Source organism: Trichoplusia ni, chromosome 7 (genome assembly GCF_003590095.1).
Source record: "Trichoplusia ni isolate ovarian cell line Hi5 chromosome 7, tn1, whole genome shotgun sequence".
Taxonomy (NCBI): domain Eukaryota; kingdom Metazoa; phylum Arthropoda; class Insecta; order Lepidoptera; family Noctuidae; genus Trichoplusia; species Trichoplusia ni.
The window spans coordinates 11,357,705-11,381,718 of record NC_039484.1 but is presented as its reverse complement, the minus strand read 5'-3'; the positions used below and the strand labels follow the sequence as shown (position 1 = coordinate 11,381,718).

The 24,014-nt window shown below is 32.5% G+C and overlaps 1 protein-coding gene across 1 annotated transcript; it reads left to right on the top strand.

Annotated features, from left to right (window-relative positions):
* Window positions 1-14,406: 14,406 nt before the first annotated feature.
* LOC113496169 (odorant receptor 4-like) lies at window positions 14,407-23,419 on the top strand. Its single transcript, XM_026875306.1, has 9 exons — window positions 14,407-14,665; window positions 15,239-15,391; window positions 17,080-17,268; window positions 19,362-19,554; window positions 19,987-20,083; window positions 20,640-20,744; window positions 21,458-21,546; window positions 21,668-21,734; window positions 23,357-23,419. The coding sequence occupies exons 1-9, from the start codon at window positions 14,407-14,409 to the stop codon at window positions 23,417-23,419; spliced, it is 1,215 nt and encodes a 404-aa protein (XP_026731107.1).
* The last annotated feature ends 595 nt before the right edge of the window (window positions 23,420-24,014 follow it).

Below are 24,014 nucleotides of genomic sequence, written 5' to 3'. Positions count from 1 at the left end.
CATTGATGTATTTCAAAGGTCCCTATCCCTCCTTACGTACATGTAATATAACAGCAAAATCCAATAATTTTAAAATAATTCTATGAGGCGAAAGGTTTATTGTTAAGTCAAAAATTTTACTGTAACAGTTCTGTTGAATCTTTGGCTTCATGTTAAGTAAGAATAAAAATTTATTCAAATAAGCTTCTAGCAGTCAAAATACTAATGCATTGTACGCTTGATACGAATGCATTGTATTTAGTATGTAATTGAAATAATTTAAACACATTCCAATATGTACCTAAAATATTAAGTTATAAGGTAAATATTTCTCTTTATTATTTTGATTCTTGAGTAAAGAAGGAAATTACACACTTATCTCAGACATATTTACAGATTTAAGCTATACACGCTAAAGGACTCGTAGAGAAAGGCCGTGCTTAGGAATTCTCTGTTAGGTAACTCTCTGATAACTCAGAGAGTTACCTAACAGGTTTAATACAAGATTTCAGGTTTTTCAGTGGCGTAATTCTACAAAGAGGCTCATTATTGCCGTAAAAATAGAATTGAAGAAAGCCTATCGATGAGTATCAAAAGTGGTGGTACTTTTCTTCAAAGAGAACACTTTTGACAATCCATTGACAGAAAGATGTTTCTCATGAAAGTGAATGTCTTAAGTGGCTTTCACCTATTAAATACAATGGAACAGCATGTACTTGGACTCTTGGCGGCTATTTCCCAAGTATTCTAACATGTTTCGGTATACTAGACAGGTGAAGTACCTGAAAAATCCGTAGTCCATTAACCGTTTACTCAAAATAATGGAGGTTTTAGTTTCTTCGCTAGTTAATATGCTCCTATAACTCGCGATACAACATCATTAAGTTATAAGTATTTAACTCTAGGTTACTTGCATATTGTGGGCGTGGGTTTTTGCCCAAGCCGCATTTCATCATCTAAACTAAAGAACAAAATTAAATGATAAAACATTAAATTTACGCGTGTTGATTAGTACTGAAAATAGTCTCTACATGTTTCGAGAACCGTCTATTCTTGATACCTATAGTCATCGTGGCATTTCTTCTCGTTAAGGTACACAAGCCTATTGATCTCTCTTTCGTACCTATTTATTTAAGCTCTACATTTTATGTTGTTATTCTTGCATCATCCATCTTTCACCTCTACATATTATATTTTCACAGATATATACTCTAGCGTAATGAGAGAAATATAAGCCGTTCTACGTCATCGATTTATACTCGTGGTTGTGACGTCACCTGTTCAAGATATGGTTTTGAGGTTGTGGTCTTAGCTTTATGCGATACGCGCTACTCATTTAAACTCCTTGGTTAACCATGGATTATCAGGATTATTATTGTTTAATTGATAGAAAGGTTTTAACTAAGCGATAAATTAAATAAGTAATAAGTTTGGAACTAAGTCGTCATGCTCTCCTTTTCAGTAATTTGTTTTCTAAACAGCTGCCATTGGTCAATCTTGGATATATAATACTTACTTAAATATCTTATCATGATATTTTTCACAGCAACCACATCTTTGAAAATTACCAAATTAAAGATACCTCGAAAACATCGATAGATCATTACATCAACCCAAAAAGTCTACCAGAACGAAGGGTTCATTGACGTTGCATAATTCTCGTAAACGTCAGAATTCTATTCCTGTCTTCAAGCACAGATTTTAATCTAAAACGTACGTAATATGTGTCCGTTACGAGATTCTCAGTGACGTTATTATTAAGAAGACGTGACGCGTGACGCGTGACACGGTACAACTGGCACGCTATTGTGGTCGGCTGGATATAACGTGTGTTCCATAAGCTACTGTAATAATAATGATTAATTTCGGTGTTAAATGTGTTGTGTAAGATATGTAGAGTCATAGTTTATAAATATGGGAACTAAGGCCTTTTTTCCGGGGAAATCTTCATGGACTTTCTAGACATATTACCCTCCTAAATATTCATTTCTAAGTATATGTTTTTAAACTATTTCTATTTTTTTAAACTATTTTGTTTAATTATTTAATGTCATGTGTGTAAATAAAATGGGATAAATATATTTATATGTAGTACACGTGTTTAATAAGAATATGTATCATAAGAATACCTAAAAATCATAAAATATTTAACAAAATATAACCAACGAGTTTAGAAAACAGTTTTTGTGATCCTAATACTAAGTATTAAGAGCTTTTCTCACAAAACAATTTACGATTTATTTGAATAAAATTTGCCGACACCGAGTATTGTCTGTCCTTTGTTGGAATTGTCCCTTGTTCAGGTGGCAGAGCCCTGGGGATTTGTGAGCAAGAAACGAACTGAATGGGAGGTCCCCGATCGCGTTTGTCTGGGTAGAGTCTCGCATTCCAAATTGTAGAGCAACTGCCTGTACTAGTGTTAGTATTTTTAGTACATTTGTTGGTTAAGGAATTAGTGTAGTTCTTTTTGTGTCTTTAGGAATATGTGATGAAAGTATCATTCTTAGAATATTATATTTGAACAGAAGGTTTCAGATAACAATAAATCTTTTTTTTAGTTCATGAGTTTTTCATTGGATCCAAAAAACATAGATATCTTTAATTTTATCTTTGGAGAATTGTTTTAGGCAACAAGTGCCAGGTATGTATAGTATTACTTGTAGGGGCGCATAGAATGAATTTCAAATAATCGGTCAAGTGCGCTCAAAATGTTAACGGTTTGTGGGCCACCAAAATGTTGACCATAACAACGTTGCTAGACAGACTGACGGATAGACGGCCAGACGGTGGTTTCATAATAGGGTTTCGTTCTCACCCGTACTAATCTTTGGACATTTTATTTAAAAAAAGACACACTTTGTACTTGTTTGACTCACCAAGATTGAATTTTCTCCAAAAAAAAAACAAAGAAAGTAATTATCGAAGTAAAACTTAATCCTACAAAAGAATGATGACCAGTATTAGGTTGAAAAGTCTGACTCTCCAATTATAGAGCCTTAAAAGGCCTAAGGTGAATAATCAATCATTTTCATAAAGTGACAGCCTAGAGAAAGTATTTGTCGAAAATGAAACATAAAAGAGGTAGGGATGAGTCAACGATTAACGACATCTACCAATCGAGTAAAAAGGACAAAGAGTTTTAAGTTAGGTTATGAAATATACAATGCTTTTAAAGCGTGTGGTATGCTGGTAACTTCAGCTAGTAGTATAGTACATTTTTTACTATAATGACATGTCTTCTCTGATCTAGAAGTAGAAATCTAAGTTTTCATGTTCAAGGTTAAAAGTATAGTGTTAGTATAAGTAATATAAGTTAAAAATACTACTTTTTAAATTTCCGTATATTAAGATGGACCGACGACCTGGTGAAAGCCGCAGGGTCTTGTCGGAAGTAGGTGGCAATGAAAGCATTTTTTTATATATGTTGCAACTTGATGCTCTCACACAAAAATGACTGATATAGTTTTGATTAAACGATACGATGATATTAATAATTTATTATGATGCAAAGTTCAATCACGAGTCACAGCCTAAATATAGTACAAGATAAAACAAAAAGACTCTAATTAATCCTGTACAAAGCATTGAGCAATATACAATAGCTACACATTAATATGTATATTGTGTAACACGGACGGGCAATTTTAATATAATTACGTCATTGGTCCGTGCCGCTGGCTTACTGATATTACGTCACAAAAAATAGAAGGGCCATTATTAGAGGCCGCCTTTACTGTGATAGATAGATGGGTACAGATGGATGCGTAAGCCTTAATCATTGTTATTGTTCTTATTTTTTTTGTTTAGAAATATTCGTCATTTTTGGATGATAGTAAGAATTTAAGAAACAAATACTGCTTTCAACTGTGCCTAAAGTAAATTGTTAAATGTTTGATACCTGATTGGGTAAAGCATTTGTGATACACAAATTTTGCGTTTTGTACATTCAACTTAAACTTTATTCCTTTATAGATTAGTAGATTAATTTTAAAAAGTAAAGACAATTTTTTTTTATCAGTTAATTGCGCTCCATAATATCAGTCACAGGTTAAATAAACGAGGTGTTAATCTTATTTATGGTGTTACTCTTATCATCATATTTGCAGTCTTAGTACATAATACGTAGAGCAAATATTTATCAAATTTGATCTAGTCATTTCAGCATTATGAGTTATCAAGTTAGCATGTACTACTTACACTATAAACGTAATTAAAACTGTTATCTCAAAGTGTTTGGTATTCATTAAAAGAACTTTTTTACATTACCTTTTTACAGAAATTCACGCTACTTCAGTGTAAAATATAGTGCAAGGTTGACGAGAAATGATTGCTATCGCACTTCGTCTGCCCCATTTATCCGCAGTATCAGTTTTAGGATGCCTTTAATGTCCTTATCTCCCTAACGACTACTGCCATCTAGCGGGGGAAGATGGAAGTAAAAATTAACGGGGCCTCTATATGTCATACATCACGTTTTATAAAGGAAACTTAGGGTACATGCCATGATTTATGGTTGATGCTTGAACGTTAAAATATGCTTGAAGGTTGTCAAGGTGAAAGAGAGTTTTTTTTTAGTAAATTTTCATTTTACATTGTGGTCGATACCTTGTTGATTCACGTTTCTTAGAAAATTTTGCGGATGGTTTTTGATTGGTATCTGAAGTCGAAACATTCCCTATACATTAATCACTAGGCCCAGCAGTGGGACGGATATAGATTGGTATTTTCATACATACTGTTAACACTAAAGGTTCCTTAGAAATGCATCAAAGCATTAGTTGATAACTTAAACCTTAAAAATTCTCCCAGTCTAAAGATTAATTAAATAAAAAGTTCTATAATTAAATTTATGTGAAAATCAACTCTTCAACAACCTAACCAGCTTAAATAATTAAACATTGAAAACACTTGAGTTTATATCTGTACATTGCTTGAGTGTTTTGATAGATCATCGGAAATAGCCCCCTTTGTCTCATCTTCCTTATAACTTTCATTCGGAGAGGTTTGAAGCGAGGGTGATTTATTAATTCCGTTTGCCTTGACAGCCAAATAAGTGAAATATTATATATTTTCGTTCGTCTCGTCGCTTTTTGTATAGCTCTCGTGGTTTGTAATAACAGGTGGATGTAACGCTTTTGATGTTGCAGTCATTGATCTATTTAGAGCCTGTTGAGGGGAAAAGTATAATTGGTATTATGGTTGAGAATGGAAATTTTTGGTACGTCTGATCAAGTAACGTAAATAGGTTATAAACAATACAATTATCGTGTTTATTTTATGCATTAAAATTATCCTGACAACATATGTGTAAAGTGACAATGCAAACTTATGACGTGACATAAAGCTGATCTGAGAGTGGAGCTGGAAAGTAGCTTTATGAGTACTTTGATTCCAAAGCCAATAATTATAATCTAAAAGATTGTCAAATAAATGTCTATATAGCCTGAAACCTGTATTTAAGCGGAAATGTCTATGAATTAAAAGACACTTTCAACAACAAGATATATTAGACGTAACTTTTTGAAATTGAGTTAGGGCTTGTTTTTAGATCCAATTACCTTATAGAAGTAACGAAAAGGCTACACAAAATTTCAGTATTTTCAGCTCAAATTTCAATATTCGCATAACACCAAAACAGACTACAAGAACTGTCCCCGGTTCAGTTTGCACAGTGTAATTTTTACAGGCATGTATTAAAATTATCATTAAAACATACACCGTTTATCAAATGCGGTACTTAGGTCCAGTTTCACCATACTCTGTTTGTTAAATCATAATCGGTCATTTACTAATGGATTGTTAATAGTTAACGGTCTGTTATGTCGTCATGTGTCCCACGGCAAAAATTTAACAAGGCATTAGTAAATCTGCCATTTAACTGAATGACGGGCAAGTCATTCGCTCTTATTTTAAGCAACCAGATTGAAGTGCTCGCTTCCGACGTGTATTTATATGGAATTGGACGACATTTTACATAGTCGTATAATACGTCGTTTGAAATGAAATGTCAAGGTATCTAGGTGTTGTTTACGTTTTGATTAGTTGTGTTCGGTTTGTTGCGGTGTAATTTTTTCGCGATTTTTTGAAATAAAAAAATGTCGAAGAAGACACGTGGACCGAATTTTACCACACACGAAAAAGAACTCCTGATAGAATTAATTTCACGGCATAAGGATATCGTGGAAAATAAAAAAACGGATGCCGTGACCAGTGCAACGAAAAATGAAGGGTGGAAGAAACTGGCAGAAGAATTTAATTGTTTAAGTTCTTTTCACGTGCGTCACGTTGAGCAATTAAAAACCTGCTGGGACAACATCAAACGCACCACACGGAAAGACAAAGCCGCTGCCAAAAAAAATATTTTTTTAACTGGTAGGTGACACAGCTATTTGTTTTAAAACATGAACTAGCTAGGCCTGAAAACAAGAAGAACATAATATGCTACAGCTAGGCACATCCAATGCTTGTACGGTATAGCCGAGTGGTTAAGGTCATCACGCCAAACCCACTGTGCGCCGCGTGTCGTGGGTTCGATTCCCGCGTAGTACAAGCATTATTTTGAGTGATTCACAAATGCTTGTTCTGAGTCTGGGTGTCTTTTTGCATGTGAATTGTATGTTTGTGAAACCCAACGACACAGGGATTAAATTCCTTAGAGCAATAGTCGTTTTTAAAAAGAAAAGTGTATAGATTTATTCCGAGAAGTCGTGCTAAGTATTGTGTTTCTTTGCAGGAGGAGGCAAGCCTGACATTCCACCACCAGGACCACTTCAAGGACAAGTGGAAATGTTACTTGGCCCAACTTTGGATGGACTTGATAATCCTTATGACTCTGATATACATTTCTCAGATCAGGAACTTCGTAATTCAAATACTGAAATTGAAGTTCTTAATAAAAAAGTATATTTATGTGTTATATTTTTATAGTAACTTTAATTAACATAATATTATACGAGGTAATTTTTTTATTTATTTACCAGGATGATATCGAGTCTGGGGTCGTTCTGGGATCACAGACAGTACTCAATGCCAATGCGCCTTCTTCACCAATATTTAAAGATTCCAGTATGTCTCAGAAAAACAAAGGCATTATTCCAACTGAGGTGGGTAAAAATATTTATGTAGGTACTGGCAGACAAGTGGCTTTTATGGCCATTATAATTATGAAATAATTAATTACAATAATTTTTCTATTTTTTTTTAGAAAGTGGAAAATAAAAAGTGGAGCAGTTGGACTCCAAGAGATTTGAAAACTAAAGTGTCGACTACACTTTCCGGCAATAAAGAACTTTCGACATCAACATGGCTGCACCGAAGAAGGCCAAAGACTTCTTTGCAGGACAAAGTCCTGCAAAGCAAATTATTACTTATTGAGAACATGTTGAAAAATACCCAAAAAGAAGCTGCCCTAAAGGAAGAAATTTTACGAGAACAGTTAAAACAAGAAAAAATTAGAACGGAGAAATTGGAAATGGAACTTGAAATGTTAAAAAAAAATATATGATTTTCGACTTTTTATTTTATTTTACAAACGAATTTAATTAAACTAATACACCACATTATGTTTTTATTCTTTAGTTACATTTATGAATCATGTTTTTATTTGTACTTAAGATTTTTTCATTTGTACTTAAGGTACTAACTGTTTTCGGTCTATAAAATTTAATGCAGTTAAAATAAAGACATCATAACAACTAATAATTATAAATCAATTATGAGATGCATTTAAATGTAAACTTTTAAAATAATTATTTATTAGCTCTCTTCGCTTAGGATTTATATCTCTCATAACTCCATTATTTCTTTGTTCCCTGATATGGCCCTGACGGAACAAATCTTCCCATGGCATAATTAACTCAAGTTCAGGATCATCTGGTGGTAACTCTTCCTTTCCCTTTATTGCAATATTGTGCAGTATTCCCGTTGCAACAATAACTGAATTATTGTCAACCATTTTTTTTATTGACTTATTGACGTACCTCCTTACCTATCATATCAACAGTATATACCTATATATTATTATTTTTTTTTTTTTAATTTCTAATGTTTGTTTTTAATTCGATTTTTATTTTAATTGTGATCTTTTGTATGTGTTACCACGTTTTTTTCTTTATTTAAGCTCACAAGGCTTATTATGCATGATGTGGTCACCTGTAATTAAGGAAGCACAAGAACCCTGAAACTTCTTTTTCTCTTGTATAGCATGTAAGGTGTATTCTTTGTTGGTGATCCATATAAGTAAATAAGTAAATAAATAAATAAACAGCAAGACATTTTTTCACTTGTATCTGCATCCCCAAGGCAAGTACAGGGAATCTTCGTTTCCACACCCCAAACATGCGTTCAACAGGATTTCTGCTTCTGATTTGAGCCTCATTATATAGTATATCCTCTGGGGTTTGTGGATTGTCCAGTGGCATCATGATATAAGGCCGATTCATGTACCCACTATCAGCCAATAATACAGCATCCCTATACTTGCCGCTTTCGAACAAAGCATTCCTGTAGGAAGCGTTCCAAATAGTTTGGTCTTGGCTACTGCCAGGCTATCTTGCCACCAAATCTAAAATCTCTAAATTTGCACTGCAAATCGCTTGCACATTTATGGACATGTAGCCTTTCCGGTTCCTAAAATATTCTGCATTTACCCCACCAGGGGAACGAATCCGTACATGTGTACAATCTAGAGCACCCAAAGCTTTTGGAAATTTTGCAATATTATAAAAATTCAACTGAGTTTTCCTTATCTCTTCCACTGTGTCTGGGAACTTGATACAATTGCGGCTTAATGAGGCTATTGCAGCAGTGACTCTGTGTATGATTCTGTGAGATGACGATTTACTTATACCGCAATAATCACCAACTGATATTTGTTGGGAGCCAGTCGCATAGTATCTCAAAGTCAAAAGAAGCTGATTTATGGGTGAAATTGATTCGTTTCTGAAACAAAATAAATGATTAATTTTATAAAACATTCATGTATTGAATAAGCCTTATAAATCTTACCTGTATTATGTAAATCTGTGTTCGTAAAGTTATAAGGTTGTAGGTGGATATAATCAAAATATCACACATGATAAGATGGGTTGTATAAGTGCATAAAAATACTACTCAATGATTTCTTGCATTTCATAACGTACATGATGGTCTTAATTAATTAATAGACGACTTACCGATCTGATGGATATTCTAATTTATCTTCGATCAACTGGAGAATATCAAGGGTCATATCTTTTGATAAACGAAACCTGGTACAAAAATCGACATCATCGTATTCTTCGAAATAGCAATGACGATCTTTAAAAATTCTGGGACGTCGTACAATTCCATCTAAGCAATCTAAATTTTCTAAAAAGTTATTTGCAAAAATAAAATTATATGCAGCGTCCATTTTGACGTGACTTTGACAATCTGTTAGTGTCTAACAGACGTCTTGACCGGTGATTAGATTTAATGCCTTGTTAAGCGAAGTTAACAGACGTTTAGTCGTGGTGGGACACTCGATAACTTTAACAGTCCGTTATCTGTCTTAACAGACCGTTAAATATTTAACAGAGTATGGTGAAACTGGACCTTAACATGACAGGTGGTAAGCTTGTCACGAAATATGAGGGCAAAGGTATTTGGATTTGCACCACACGCACCCAAAATATTCATATTTTATTCAATGTCATGCTTTCCAAATGTCGGCCGTTTAAACCTGAAAATTAGATAAACAATTACTTCATAAAATAGAAATTAGATGCCCGATTGAATAGAAGACGTTTACTGTTCTATTGATTGGCCTGATGGTCAAGTGGTAAGAGATCCTGACTGCTATATCGGAGGTCGTGGGTTCGATTCCCACGCATTGCAAATAATTGTGTGAACATTTTTCTGTGTCTGGGTGTAACTTATGCAACAGCATGTATTTAGAAATATTATAAGTATGTTTATCAGTTGTCTATTACTCATAATACAAATTTTGCAAAGTTTGAAACTAGAATAATGACGTTGAGGAAGTATCATATTGTATTGGATGTTTTTTTACCAATTAGGTCAAAAATCTGGTCCTGAAAATGTCATTATGGAATCAAATTTTAAAGTAACATATATGCACGAACATAATTTTTTATTACCAACAATTATATTGATACAATAGACAGTTCCTAACCATTCATCCGCATACTATCTTTGTTTCCTGTAAGCTAAAGCATGCACAAAACGCACGCATGCGCTCCACGAGTTCTGATTCCAAATCTCCATTAATCGCTGAAGCCGCATTCATATGGTACCAGTGACATTTACACGAGATCATTACCGGTTATTCAAATTGTCAATACTATCCCCCGACTGTACCAAATGAAATGCATTAGCCTCGCAATGGGAACAATCTCTACATTCTGTTGTAATTTGAATGAATTTCGGATGCATCGATGAGAATTGTGTAATCGTGATTCGGTTTGAATGTATTGCTGATGGATGTCACAATGATTGATCGATGTGGAGTTTTACGAAAGGTTTTATAATTCGAAACTCTGATGGTGATAATTGTTGTGACATTCCTTTGTTTTTATGCACGGAATACTATTTTAAAACATATTTATTTCATTTATTTTTTATTGAAAGATATAATATATGAATGTGGTGGTATGTAACTAATTAAGTGGAGTAAAGGTAATGCTTTCTCATTAATTGATACCAAATTATACTAAAAAACGAGGAATAGGAATAGTGAGATGTAATAATATATTCATTTTCCCATTTGATGAGACCATAATTTGTGGCTTACTGAGATATTTTGGCCACTAAAACCTACTTTACTTTGTAGATTAAAAAACAATCTTGAAGCTTACTATGCTCACTGTATGTTTGGTAAATACATAATATCTACATATTTTTGGAATGGATGGAATATTCAAGTAGGTGCCAGTGAAAAAAGAAATAATACTCGCTTATAAATGCTGTCTGTATGTTTGAAATTTTTATGACCTCTTTTCGTGATCCTTAATATTTCGTCAACAAAAATCACAAACAAACAAAACACTTAAGCCACATATGTGGTAGACCGTTTCTTTGTAAGAAAATAACATAGGCTTTATAATCCAGGTGTATTTTTATCAACTTCTAATCCAAACTGACGCGAAACGAGACACTAACATAATTTAAATTAATTGACACCAATGACAGTTATGTTTCATGAATGATGATACGACTCAATGCAAACACCTACATTGACCTTTACATAACAAAAGCCTAACAATGCGGTATCTTGTTCTTTATAATAATAAAACTCGGGTATACAATACCTACGGCTATATTTCAATATAAGCTGAGCCGTAACTTGCGTTTATAGCCTTCTGAACCTTTTGCCTTAGGTATGGAATAAAGTTAGTGTTAGAAATTATATTAGGAGAAAAAGTCTAAGATACATGTAATTGGGTATTTGACTGAAAAAAAAAACTAGTTATTCCGTCAGATATATTTCTAATAAAATACGAAAGATTAAGAAATGGCGATTCTTTGAAAAGAAAACCCGATCAATTTAATCAAGTTTAGATAATATCGTGCAGATCACCGGTGGCAGACTGAAAACTAATAAATCGTAATAACTAGGTAGCTGCCTAAAATAAGTTTTATTAGTTTAGGGTATTATTTGTCGATCAAAATATATTTCCTTAACGCAGCACGCTTTTATCACGTCTGATGAGTCACGTGTACTTACGACCTTCAATGATCGGACAGGGTTTTTTATACATACTGTATTCTCCTACGATAATTATGAGAACACTGACATTGGTTGCTTCACTTCACAGTATAATAATTAGTACAATTAAGACACGAGAACCTAATTCTAACAGTCGTTTTAAATTAAATGAAATGTTGTCCTGTACATTAAAGTTCATGCCATTATATGTTAAAGAAAACCAAACTGAAAACTAAATATTATCAAAGTTCACAACTTCACAAGGAAACAGCAAACCTTAAAAAAATCAGTAGTTAAAACAATAAACACGATTTATAACTTCATTTCACTCACAAAACAGAACCTCAATTTTTATGCAAGGTCGGTTAAAAAGAAAACGAGTTATTTGACTTCCCGAGCAGCTTAAGTGACGATTTTAAAACTAAACTTTGTATTCTTCTGGTACGGAACAAGCAAGTATTCCGTAGTCGCGATTCCACGGATTTCATTTGAATACATCATAACAATGGGTTAAACGCTGTCTAAGCAATACACGTAGAGCGGAAAGAAACGAAATCAATTTAGTTAAGGTTTTTTGTTCGATATAATGGTGGTCTAAATGGCTTGTACCAGTGTCTGTTTATTTTTTTAAAGATAGGGAGTTCTGGAAGTCTGTTCTTTTTTTAATTTTAATACAATCGCATTGTTAAAATTGACTATGATGGCGTTTCCTTGAGAAAATTAAAGATCTGCGTAAGCCCAATTTTGCTACTGAATTATTAAATTTGATATAAGTAAATTATCATTTACCAAATAATGAATTAAATTAAATAAGTTAGACATCACGCAAAAAAAAAATAGTTATAATTTATGTGAATAAATTTGTTTACCTTTATTTTAATTTTTATTTATTTTGGACGTCCACAGATACTACAAAGATACCATGCTGCTTGACTATTTAAATTAAGACCTTTTTGCTATTCCGCTATTGCTCTTATCTTAAACTGCGTTTTCGTTCTTTTGTTTTTATTTCTTTGCTGCAATATTGCCATGAAACCCAGCGTAACTTAACCCCTGTGATTGCCACTACACGCTGCGAACATGAAGCAAAAGTTATTTATGTCTTCCTTTAATGAGGTATCTACATTCACTGGTTATGTTATTCAAATTGGTACATATCTCGATTGCGAATGTATTCACCATTCATATGATGCCAACTTTTATTGTTTTCAGTCGTAAAAGATATTTTAAGGGATTTTATTGTACTTTTTTTTGCCAAATTTGTCGTAAAATTTTGTGTTAAGAAAAGAAAATTTTTAAGAAGACTGTTTTTTCCATCATCCAAATAAATATTTTTATTGCCTTGTAAATCTAGGGAATCAACAACTGTTCAACGAAAAATATAAACAGTAATTTACACATAAAATATTTTTCATGCAACTCTTTGATTTAACGTCATTTCGAGATAATTTAAAATTCACAAAGAGTTAGAGTATACGTATAATTTGAAACGGAAAATAAAGTAGAGCCACTTATTGATCAGATAAATAATGTGTGTATTTTACGAAATATAACGTTACGTATGAAAAGTAAAATTAAACATAACGACACAGTTTGTACAAGTGTTTGTTGATTTTTTAATTAATCTTTTTACACGTTTAACATGGCTATTTATTTTAAATATAAATAATTAAATAATTGCCTTACTGCACAGATTCATATTTAAATCTGAATTTTAAAGATCTCTTTCTAAACATGTCGAGTGCTTGCTTGACTAAAACGATATTTAATATAGACACTTTATTATTTTATGCAGCTAGAAACATTAACACTTAAGAAAAAAACTTAAGATAACATTTTGATCAAGTATTGATAATGAACAACTCTAAAAAGAAATCCATTCAAAGTTCCTATTCTCAGTGTGTTATTAACCTTCCAACAAAAGTATTCGTTTAATGATACTTCAATGAAAATAGGTACAAAAGCTTCCAGAGTGTGATTGAGTGGGTTAAATCAACAGTGTACCTTTGATATTTGAACCAACGCAATGTTAAGCCTTAATTAGTACCCAGCTATTTATTTTAATTCCAATATTTACTTGCTAAAGGAAAATAATGAACCGTTTTGAATATGAGTGAGTAATAACAGGTGAGGCTTGGATTACTCCATACTCCTGTCTTGTTAGAGTAATTGAGGTAATAAGATTGGAAGAGCAATATGATTAAAGTCTCATTTTATTACAATATTTCGATGTTAAATGAAAATTGTAAGGAAATGTTTGTTTGCATAAATACTCTAAATAACATAAAACATACTTCCCTTACTCTACATTTTAAAAAGGGAAAATGCAAGACGAGATCTTTTCTTCCGTTTCTTAAAGAAAAAACTTTTTACAATACAATATTTTATGAATGATAAAAAGAAAACCGTGGAACGAAACCGAGGAATAAGCTAGTATTGTCATAAAGTAGCAATTTGCGTATACCAAGTACCTATAAAAGCTGCTTCATCGTATATTTGTCATAACTCCCAGTCGTCTTTCGCACACGCTCCCCCTTTTTACGGTATATAAGAAGATCTAACCATAGAACATTACCGCTTTCATTTTCCTTTTAAGCATCAAAAATATCAATAACTGGCTTAATATAAGGAAATGTACAAATAAGAAAAAATATCGTCCCTTTTTCAATTTCACATAATTATCACTTAAAATTTCACTGTTTTGTTTGGAAATTTAATATTAATTGCTCTCTTTTTTTAATATGGAAGAGCCAAAAGACTTACCTGAAGAATACATTGGTCCAATTGTAGCTTGTATAAATATATTGGCTAACAGCAATCTCATGATTTACAAGAAGCCAAGAGGGTTCTTCAAGAAATATTGTTTTCCTGTGTTAGTGTTGTGTTGCATAATAGGGTTTCACACATCCCTTACTATGTATATGGTTAAAGTATTTAAAGGAGAGCTCCAGTTGGACGAATTGGCTTATGTTGTTAGTGTTTACGTTATTTGTACTCAAGGTAAGTCTGCATATTCAGTATTTATTTATTTATTTATTTATTTATACTTTATTGCACATACACACTTGGACAATATATATGTTCTTATTTTAAGTATATTTTTTTTCATCGTCCGGTTTATAAAGAATTCTAAGCTGAATGCAGCTTTTTGTTTTTAATACTATTCCGTGAAATAAATAATTCTTTATTACGAATAAGACTGCGGCAAAAAACACACTTAAAACCTACCACTAAAACCATTTTACAAAGTCAACATGCCACAGAAAAATACAAGGTGCAAACTGTCCCTTACAAGATTTTTCACAAACATTGTGGAAAATATGGTCCTTATGTCATCATAGTTATTCAACATGTATCTTTATACATTACTATTCAAACACCACGTCTACTGTTACCTTGTTCTCACATCACAAAACTCTCAAATACACAGGAGCTTCCCAATTTTCCCTAACATTTTTCCTCTATATTTTCTCGAAATTCAAAGAACAAAAGACGTTTGCTCCAACGTTTTATATCAACACCTTGCATACGGAAGCATGCTGTATCCTTTTAACTGAACTTTGAAATTCTCAGGCATACTCAAGGCATTGATAGTGGGTCTTAACGCCGAGAAAGTAAGGTCGGTAATCGCGCAACTTGGGAGTACATGGACGATGGAGGGTTTCACTGAACTACAGATTAACAAGAAGAATGCGCTACTAAAGAGACTAAAGTTTTGTTATGCAGGTGGGGACTCGCATTTTAATATACGACTTCTGTAAACAAAAGTTGTTGTAATTTTGACCAAGGGAGCTCTTAGCAACGTTGTTAGATGTATAGTTAATTGAGATTTGTACTTAAAAGTTCTGCAGCCAGGTGTTCTACTTGAACTTAATTAGTTTGGGAAGGATTATGTTGAGTGGCGTTCGGAGCCTATTTACATTTACATTACTTTAGTAATTTTACATTTTTAAGTCAATTATAAAGTTAATTCAATTATTAATTGGTTTAGTTTCAGTCATTACAGCATTGCTTTTTTTTTTGTCGTAGCTCGCCTATTACCCCTACCATTATCATAAACTATTAACTAAGACCTTTTTTAAATAAAATCTTATTTTCATTTTTGTACATGTCTCACTAAATGCGGGATTTCTTAACTTAGTACCTTCATTTATGCCTCACATTTTCACAGAAGTTGACATCATTGTTCAAATAAATTTGACCGACATTAAGGCATAATATCGTCCTCAAGATCTACTCAATAGTAAAATCAACATATTTTTCAAATCATCTACATCTGTAACCTTACTATGAGCTATATCTGTTATGCTGTCATTGATGAAGCGAGATGGCACATAACTATTGTATAGTGTCATCTCGCTTAATCAATAGCAACTTTCCGTTTCTGAGCTTTCGTAGTACAGGATTTCATTGTTCTTAAATTGACTATTTCTGCATCTTCAACGTCATTTGTTCGTCTGTCCCCATCATCGACCATATTCAATGGTGCATGAGTGACTATAGATGTGTTACGACTATCTGGCGACGTAACTCCGGCTCGACGGAGTTATTACGATCATAAAACTTTTTCTTTTGTTATTGTCCTACTAACAATGGTTCCTTGGCGTTATAACAATATGTCATGATTTAAGCTTTAAGAGATTTTTTTTTAAAGTTGACGAAGCTTTTCAGTAGTATACATCAGTTTATGAGAAATTGATTTCAGGTTGAATATGTAAACGTTAAAACACAGTCAAATTTCGTAATTTCCTTATATTTCATAATTAATGAAGGTACACAGAAGATATGAAAATAGCAATTCAACTAATTTTCAGAATCGTTTCGAAATTAAAAATGCTCGCTCCTCAAACGGCGCGTGGCATATTAATATCGTTTCTACAAAAACACAGTCGCTGGAAACATATTTTCATGAAACCACATTCATGGAAATGTTTCTAGTGACTGCGTATCATGCAATTTGTTTTTAACATTAAAGTAATTTTTTAATTTCTTCTTACCTTTTTTTCTGAATGAGCATTTTAAGCATTGGTTGGATAGTAATGAAACTATCCAACCAATGCCTAAAGAGCTATCATATTTTGATTTGAATTAAGAAATAATAATAATATAGCCTCTTTGAAAACCAGCCATTATTTTGTTTTATTTGCAATCGTCCAGGCCATTTAAAACGATTTGACTAATAACATAAAATGCACCAGACAATTAAATAAAAATAATTGTTGGTTCATGAAGGCGTGCGTTCCAAACGTGCATCTAGAACTTAATTTATATTCCTCTAGTTTACTTCCTTCTGTAAATCGCTTTCAGCAAGAATTACTTCAACCTCGGAGACTACAAGCATCTAAGCTTAATCGCAACTCCTTTCTCAACTTTATTGCATGTTACACCATTTAATTATTTTGTTTTCTTTGCAGTTTTCTACTGGATGAATATAATTGGATCGTGGCAATACATACTGGCCCCATTATTGGAAACAGTTTTCCGCAGATATATTTTACAGCAGGAATGTGGGCTGTTACTCCCGTTTTCTTGTAGTTTTCCTTTCGATCCAACTGGGAACTGGCTAAAATATATCTGTGTATATATTTTTGAGACTTACAGCAGTAAGTGGGGCTTTATTGTTCTTGGAGAACTATTGTCCTTTAGGGACGCTACTTGATTTATCATTCCGTTGCCTTTTTTTGGTAGGTAACCCAGATTGTGGAAGTACGATTAGCCACTCAGGCCATGTTTAACCAAGGTCGAGAAAACGTATATTTGTATTGTTGATAGCTAGTGGTTTTGTGTCTACCATATTATTTTCACACAATATAAGTAAACTTGAATTCCAAAAAAAGTCATCCAATTTAAAAGGCGTAAAATTAACTCAAGACTACCAATAAAACTTCTGTTTTAAAAATATTATTCTAAAACTTACTTCTTTGTAACGATATTAGCATTGTAAATGTACATTTATAAAATCCTTTAAGGTTATCATACGTTTATCATAGGTATAAGCTTGAACTAATTCAGGAATAAATTAAGCACATACATAAGCTAATGCTCAAGTAATTATTGAAGGATTGCTGGCAAACAAACGTTTGATATAGAATTGCTTCAGATAGACCATAATATTATTCATTAATTAAGACTTGTGTGCACATTAATTTAAATGACTTGGTTCGTTTTGTGTTAAAGTAAGTGGATATTTTGTTTCACAGTCACATAGTATTCACATTCATTTGTTGTGTTAACTTTCACTTTATTGCGTATTAGCATAATTTTTAATTTTTCAACGGAAACTTTAAATAGAATCGTTTAAAGACCTATCCAAGGAAAACCTTTGCGGTATAGTTACACCATCCTTTTGGGCGCTGGTCTCTCTTCAAAGAGGGAAGATTGAGCATTGACCACACTAGCTCTAAAATATTTTGAGTCTAATTATCTTACATAATTAATAGAGTACCTGTGAGTACTTAGACAGTAATTTAGAAAACGATACTTTGTGACTTTGCTTGCATCGAAAACGAACCTGTGCATCATGCATGCAAACCAATGCATAAAACCGCAAGGCGTTTATTCATTTACAACGAAAAAAAAAGTCCATGATGATGAAAATCCAAAGGATTCCCTCCTTACTTAAATAAATATTCTTAATGTAATTTTGTTAAAGACAATCTTGATAACATTAATTAAATTATTGTCACACTTCAAAGCGAAAGCAGAATGAAGACGAAATTCTTTACAACAAAGCTCAAATTATAAAATCTTATTAAAATTTCAAACACACGGTCTTAATTTGGTCCCAACTCAGAAACCCTTTTGAACTATTTTGAGAGGTGAAATTTCAAAAATGCCTTTCTTCCTTCGTTCTCATGTAATGAGTGAAGAGTGCCTTAAATTTTCAGGAGTCAACGGTACCCGGGAAGCGTTGATTAATCGCAAAGGACCTTTCGTGAAATTCTCACTAGTATTTGACTTTGGCTTAAAATTTTACGTAAAATATGTGTGACCTGATTACGTTGTCAGCGAAAATATTTTTGAGAACTTTTTGTTGTAATGTAAGATTTAATTTTAATGCATTGCTTGTAATCGTTTGTAAGAATGTATAATTCAAATCATATAAAAAATCTAAGATTAAAATCAAATTCAAACTTCTTTTTTGTTTAATACGAAGCTGGGTTAAACTCTACCTTAATAGAGTTTTACAATATATATTGTATAGTTAAAAAAATAATTATTAAGTTTACGACCTATGGAATCTTTAGGATATGACAATTTGACGAAGCCTAGTAGAAAATATACCAACATTTCTATACCTAGTCTTTCAAACGAGATGAAACTGCGAAAGCTTTTTAAAAAATCGAACATTTGCTCTATTTTCTTTCTATGTCACTATAAAATGCAATTAGTAAATGCACATGTCTGACAAAACCCTTTTAGCTGGAAGCAATCTAGTAAAAACGTTTTTGGCACTCAAATGATTAGGTTATGCAGTTAGTTCCATCGCTAAACTTGTTATCCGAAAATCGTATTTAGTTCAGTGATTTTGGGAAACAAAATGGGTTACTTTGTCAAATTGAATTATTTAGTAAATTATTATAGTTAAATCAGTATATCTAAGGGGAAATTATTGCTTACTGAAAATTTCTGCATTTTTCGCTTTCACGTCCAATTACCAAGGGACTAAAAACAATTTTAAAAATATTAATTTCAGTTTTCCGCATAATTTACTGCTATCTTGGCACGGAGATTCTTATGATAACATTGTGCTCTCACTTGGCGACGGAATTTACTTTGCTTCGAGAAGACTTATTGAATATCAAACCTGTGATTAAAAACGACAGAGAATCTTGGGAAAATCTCCAAACGTTCAAAAATGTTATCGCAAAGCATCAGAAATTGATCAGGTACCTACACTTTAATTTGAATATAAATTATTTTGTTTGGAAAATAGAGCTCAATTTTTATCCTTCACAAACTATTTTTTAGTAAAAGAAATAACTTTCTTGAAACAATTTTGAAATTTTAAAAGAGCTTACCAAACACTTTTTGTGCCGATAAATATTTTAAAATAAAAATCAAATAATTAATCTCCATGCCTTTCTAAATGACATTCCAAAAAAAATTGGCCACTTCGTTCAAAAACCGTTTGAAAATCAATTATAATTTATTAAAAATATTTAAAATAAGAATTAAGATTTCAATACATACCGTAAAATCTAAAAATGTTAGTATATCAATCTAGCCTATTAGGGCATTGAAAGCTTTTTAGAAAACACTTAATTGAAGTGGAACCCTCTTAATTTTATATCTAAGGTTAATATTTTTTTGTCTTACAGTCTGGCTGAGCAATTAGACGACATCTTTAACAAGGTCATATTAGTCAATTTAACGTCTGCGAGCATTTCTATCTGCTTCTTTGGATTTGGAGCTAAGGTATAATTAAGTTCATAAATTGATACCTACACTGTATATCACAACGGTCATTGAATTCAAGAAAAGACCACTAGCATAAAAAAGAAGTATTAAACTACCCTAACTAAAGGGATTACCAACTCGGATTGACACAAGGACTGGTGAAATAACCAATAGGATCCGCGTCACTGGATAACGTAACTTAACCTAAAGAGATACAATTTTTTTAGAGATCCTGATCATTCCTCAAATTTGTAATTGTACCAACATAGACTTAATCTCGCTTTCCGTTTTACACAGGATATACAGCAAAGCCTTATTAATAAATTTCCGTTTTTAAAGCATGCTTAAAGCTCTAACAGAGAAAAGTTATAAATATGATGGGCATTTCAAAGTATATCAAAGTGACCCAACAAAAAACCATTCCTGGAGAAAGGAAAAAGAAAAGATTTATCACAAATACAAAAAAAATATATTAAGAAATGTTCCCTTCAAAAATCTTTCAACAAATTAAACGATTTCTGTTCGTATAATACGCTTCTAACTTCCTCGATTATACTACAGCTCAATTTTCCAGGTTGCTCGCGGAGCTCTCGATATGGCCAACAATTTCGTCGCAGTTGTTAGTTTGATTTATCCCCTATTCAATTTGTGTTACTACTGTGAACTGCTAAGGGAATCTGTGAGTACGAAACCTTTTAAATTTATAAACTCATCAATTTTGCTATGTCCAGTAAGCATTTTATTTTCCTTGATCCCAATTGATTTGAAAACGAATGGATGGAGTTTACGAGTCAGCTGGTTTATGCTATATAGAAATAGATCGAAGAAGGAATATTATGAAAACGTAGCTTAACGTGATGTTGTAAAGTTTAAAGAATCCCACATTTAATTTAGCTTTAAGAAATGAAAGTAAGGACGACCTTAACCCAGTGGGACAGAAATAGACAAAATTTTAAGTTAAAGTGTAAAAATGTTTTCTTTACAATGTACGTTTTCAGAATTGTATATCTTTTTTAAATGAATCCGTTTCAGAGAAGTCAAAATCTTTGAATGTAATTGTTCTGCGAACCATTATCTTTTTCTGAGAACTTTAGAAGTCCAACTACACAATTTGAAACATTTTTACAGTAGCTTAACCCCGCAGTTATACATACGTATTATTTTAAACTGTCGTAGTTTCAAAATAAAAACGTTCTGTACGATTTTTGTCATTGTTTTTCATAGAAATAATTAAACTCAGTAATATTTAGTTATTCCTTTTAATCTAATAGCTTTAATAAGTTACATTAAAGACTCCAAGTGCACGGTTCAAAAATGTTATTTCTATGGAAACGTACTGGCAAGAAACGACATGGCTACTAAACAATATATTGCTACTTTGTTTCTCCTAAGAGTGCGGGTATGGCTGACTCAGCTTACAACAACCACTGGTATCAAGGAAACCTTAGCTATCAGAAGCTGATGTGGTTTATAATGCGAAGGTAATGATACAATTCAAACAATCTTTTCCTCGTTAGTCGAAATCATAAATTGTATTGTCTTTATAACATCATTTTCCTGTAAGGTCTTATCTTAGGTTTAATTTAATATATTTTCTTTTAGATCCCAGAAACCTTGCTGTTTGACGTCAATGAAATACAACCCAATTGACTTGAAAACATTTACGACTGTAAGTCACGGTTTGTTTCTTGGTAGTTTTTTTTTCCAGATAGATTTTAGAAAAAAAAAAATATGGGAAACGCATCATAGGCAGCAAAGGCTTGACATTAAAGAGTGTACTGGTAAGTGATTTGTCACGATATCTAAACCTACTGGATTGTCTTATTTTTTACGCGATCTCATAAAAAATACTTAACCGATATTTAATGCAAATCTGACGAAGCTTTTTCTCATATTTGTTTCATCAAACACACGATTAGCAAAAAAATTAGAAGATTTTTAGAACCGTCTAGAAGGATAATTTGTCTTGAATGGAAAGGTAGGTCGCTAACCAACCCTTCTAACAACCCTAACAAGACAAAGTCTCAATTATATTGACTGCCAATGAACTAAATCTAAGTCACTAGTATTGTCATAAGCTCACAATATGATTAGATGTGGTCATACGCGATTATGGTCGTTAGCGTTAATGACCACAGTACTAATTGGTTTATGCTCTAACAGTGGCGTGGATTACATGATACTTTACTATGTTCTGTGGTCCAAGGCGTGCGGTAACTAGGCTGTGTCACAATCAGTTGAAGATTGATTAACAACGAGTGTTGTATGGTTTTGTTGAGTTAAAAAAATATTTTTGAAAAATTAGATTTAGATTCTTCTAAAGGATGTTGAGATCTGATTATCAATTTTCAATTCAGCCTATTGAGATCCACTGCTGTCTCCTCTCAACACTCGGCAGATCATCAATGGTTAAGTAGTAATAACTATTACTTTTTGCTTTGCCATGGTAATTAAAACTGTCACGCAATATTGCGTCATACTTTTGTCCAGTGTCCGTGTCAACTATTGTAAAATTGAATATAAGTTCAACAAGTACCTAGATATACTTATAGTCAAGCATACCTATGGATGGGACACAAATTGCTTTGCAATAACTCAAAATGGTTAGAAGCCATTCTCGGAAACGATTTGAACGTTTTTCAAGAAATCCATTAAGATGAGACAAAGTAAATATCAAGTTTTCTAAAGCTAATATGTTGCTAATATGATTTCAATTCTAAGAGCACGTGCCCTATTCAGATGATATTGAAAAGTCAATATCATGTTCTAAGTATCAGTTTATTTGAAAATAGTAACTTGTTATGTAAGAGCGTGGGTTATACCTCGTATTAATGTTGAAGTTGAATCTGCATAGCTGTCTGTCGACCGTTTTAGAAAGATTTGCTATCCTACTTATACTATAAACACAAAACTTTGTGCGAATGGATGCTTGTTTCTATTTTACCCAAAACTACTGAAAGCCGTCGAAAAAAAAAAACCATATGAATTAATCGTGGTTGTAAAAGCCGTTCAGTGGTTTTTACGTGAAAGAGAAAGAAACATTCAAACATTATTTCATACATACTTTCGCGTCTATTATATTAGTAGAATTCTCAATAGCAGATTTAAAAGGATTTTCAAAAACTGACTATACCTATATAATTAAGTATAATAATAAACGCAGCCACAGCCAAACTTCATTTTGTTCCTCATTTTTAAATTAAATTTCTCGTAATACATCCCAATCAACGTGTGATGTACACAGCCTATCTCGTAAACTTTCGATCGAACTTACTTACTGCTCTGTTTCAGGTACTGAGCACAACTTGGTCCTACTTTTCTCTCGCTTCGACTATCTACGAAGGTGAAAGTTGAAAAAGTTTTAATTATTTAATTTATTCCTAGTGATATCTCACGCTTCGAAGTATATTTCACACTGTAGTTTTGTTGGATTAAAGATTTAGGAAGCGATGTATTTTTGTCTAATTTCTTTTTACTCTATTAAATAGGCAGGAAATACATTGACTGCTCTGAAATAGTCCGAAAAACATATGTTTTTTTTAAGGTTCAACTATGAAGTCTGTCAGAGTGATAAGGTTCATTTTGCTACAAAACCCTAAAAATCAATGTTTTACCAGCCTAGACAAAGGCGTAAATGTATATTCGATATTATGTTCTATAGAAAGAAATTACTATCTTATTTATTTTTCCCTTATTAATAAAGGCATACTTATCATTGCTAGCCTTACGATATTGAAGAATATTATTTATAAAGATCTTTATTAATATAGAAAACATTAGCTTTGCCTGCGGTTCTGTGTGTTGAGATCAAAAAGATTTTGTCATACAAAGAGTAATGCTTATTGGTATGTTTTTGTAATAACTTTTTTTTCCTCGTTTCTTGGAAATATTTCAGCAAGAAGTAGATAAAGAAATGAATTTTGTCTTGATGAGACCTGTTCTGGAAATG

Coding starts and splice junctions, on each gene's coding strand:
- LOC113496169 (XM_026875306.1), top strand. CDS start 14,407: ATGGAAGAGCCAAAAGACTTACCTGAAGAATACATTGGTCCAATTGTA. Junction 19,555..19,986: donor AAGCATCAGAAATTGATCAG/GTACCTACACTT, acceptor TTTGTCTTACAG/TCTGGCTGAGCAATTAGACG. Junction 21,547..21,667: donor ATGTGGTTTATAATGCGAAG/GTAATGATACAA, acceptor ATTTTCTTTTAG/ATCCCAGAAACCTTGCTGTT.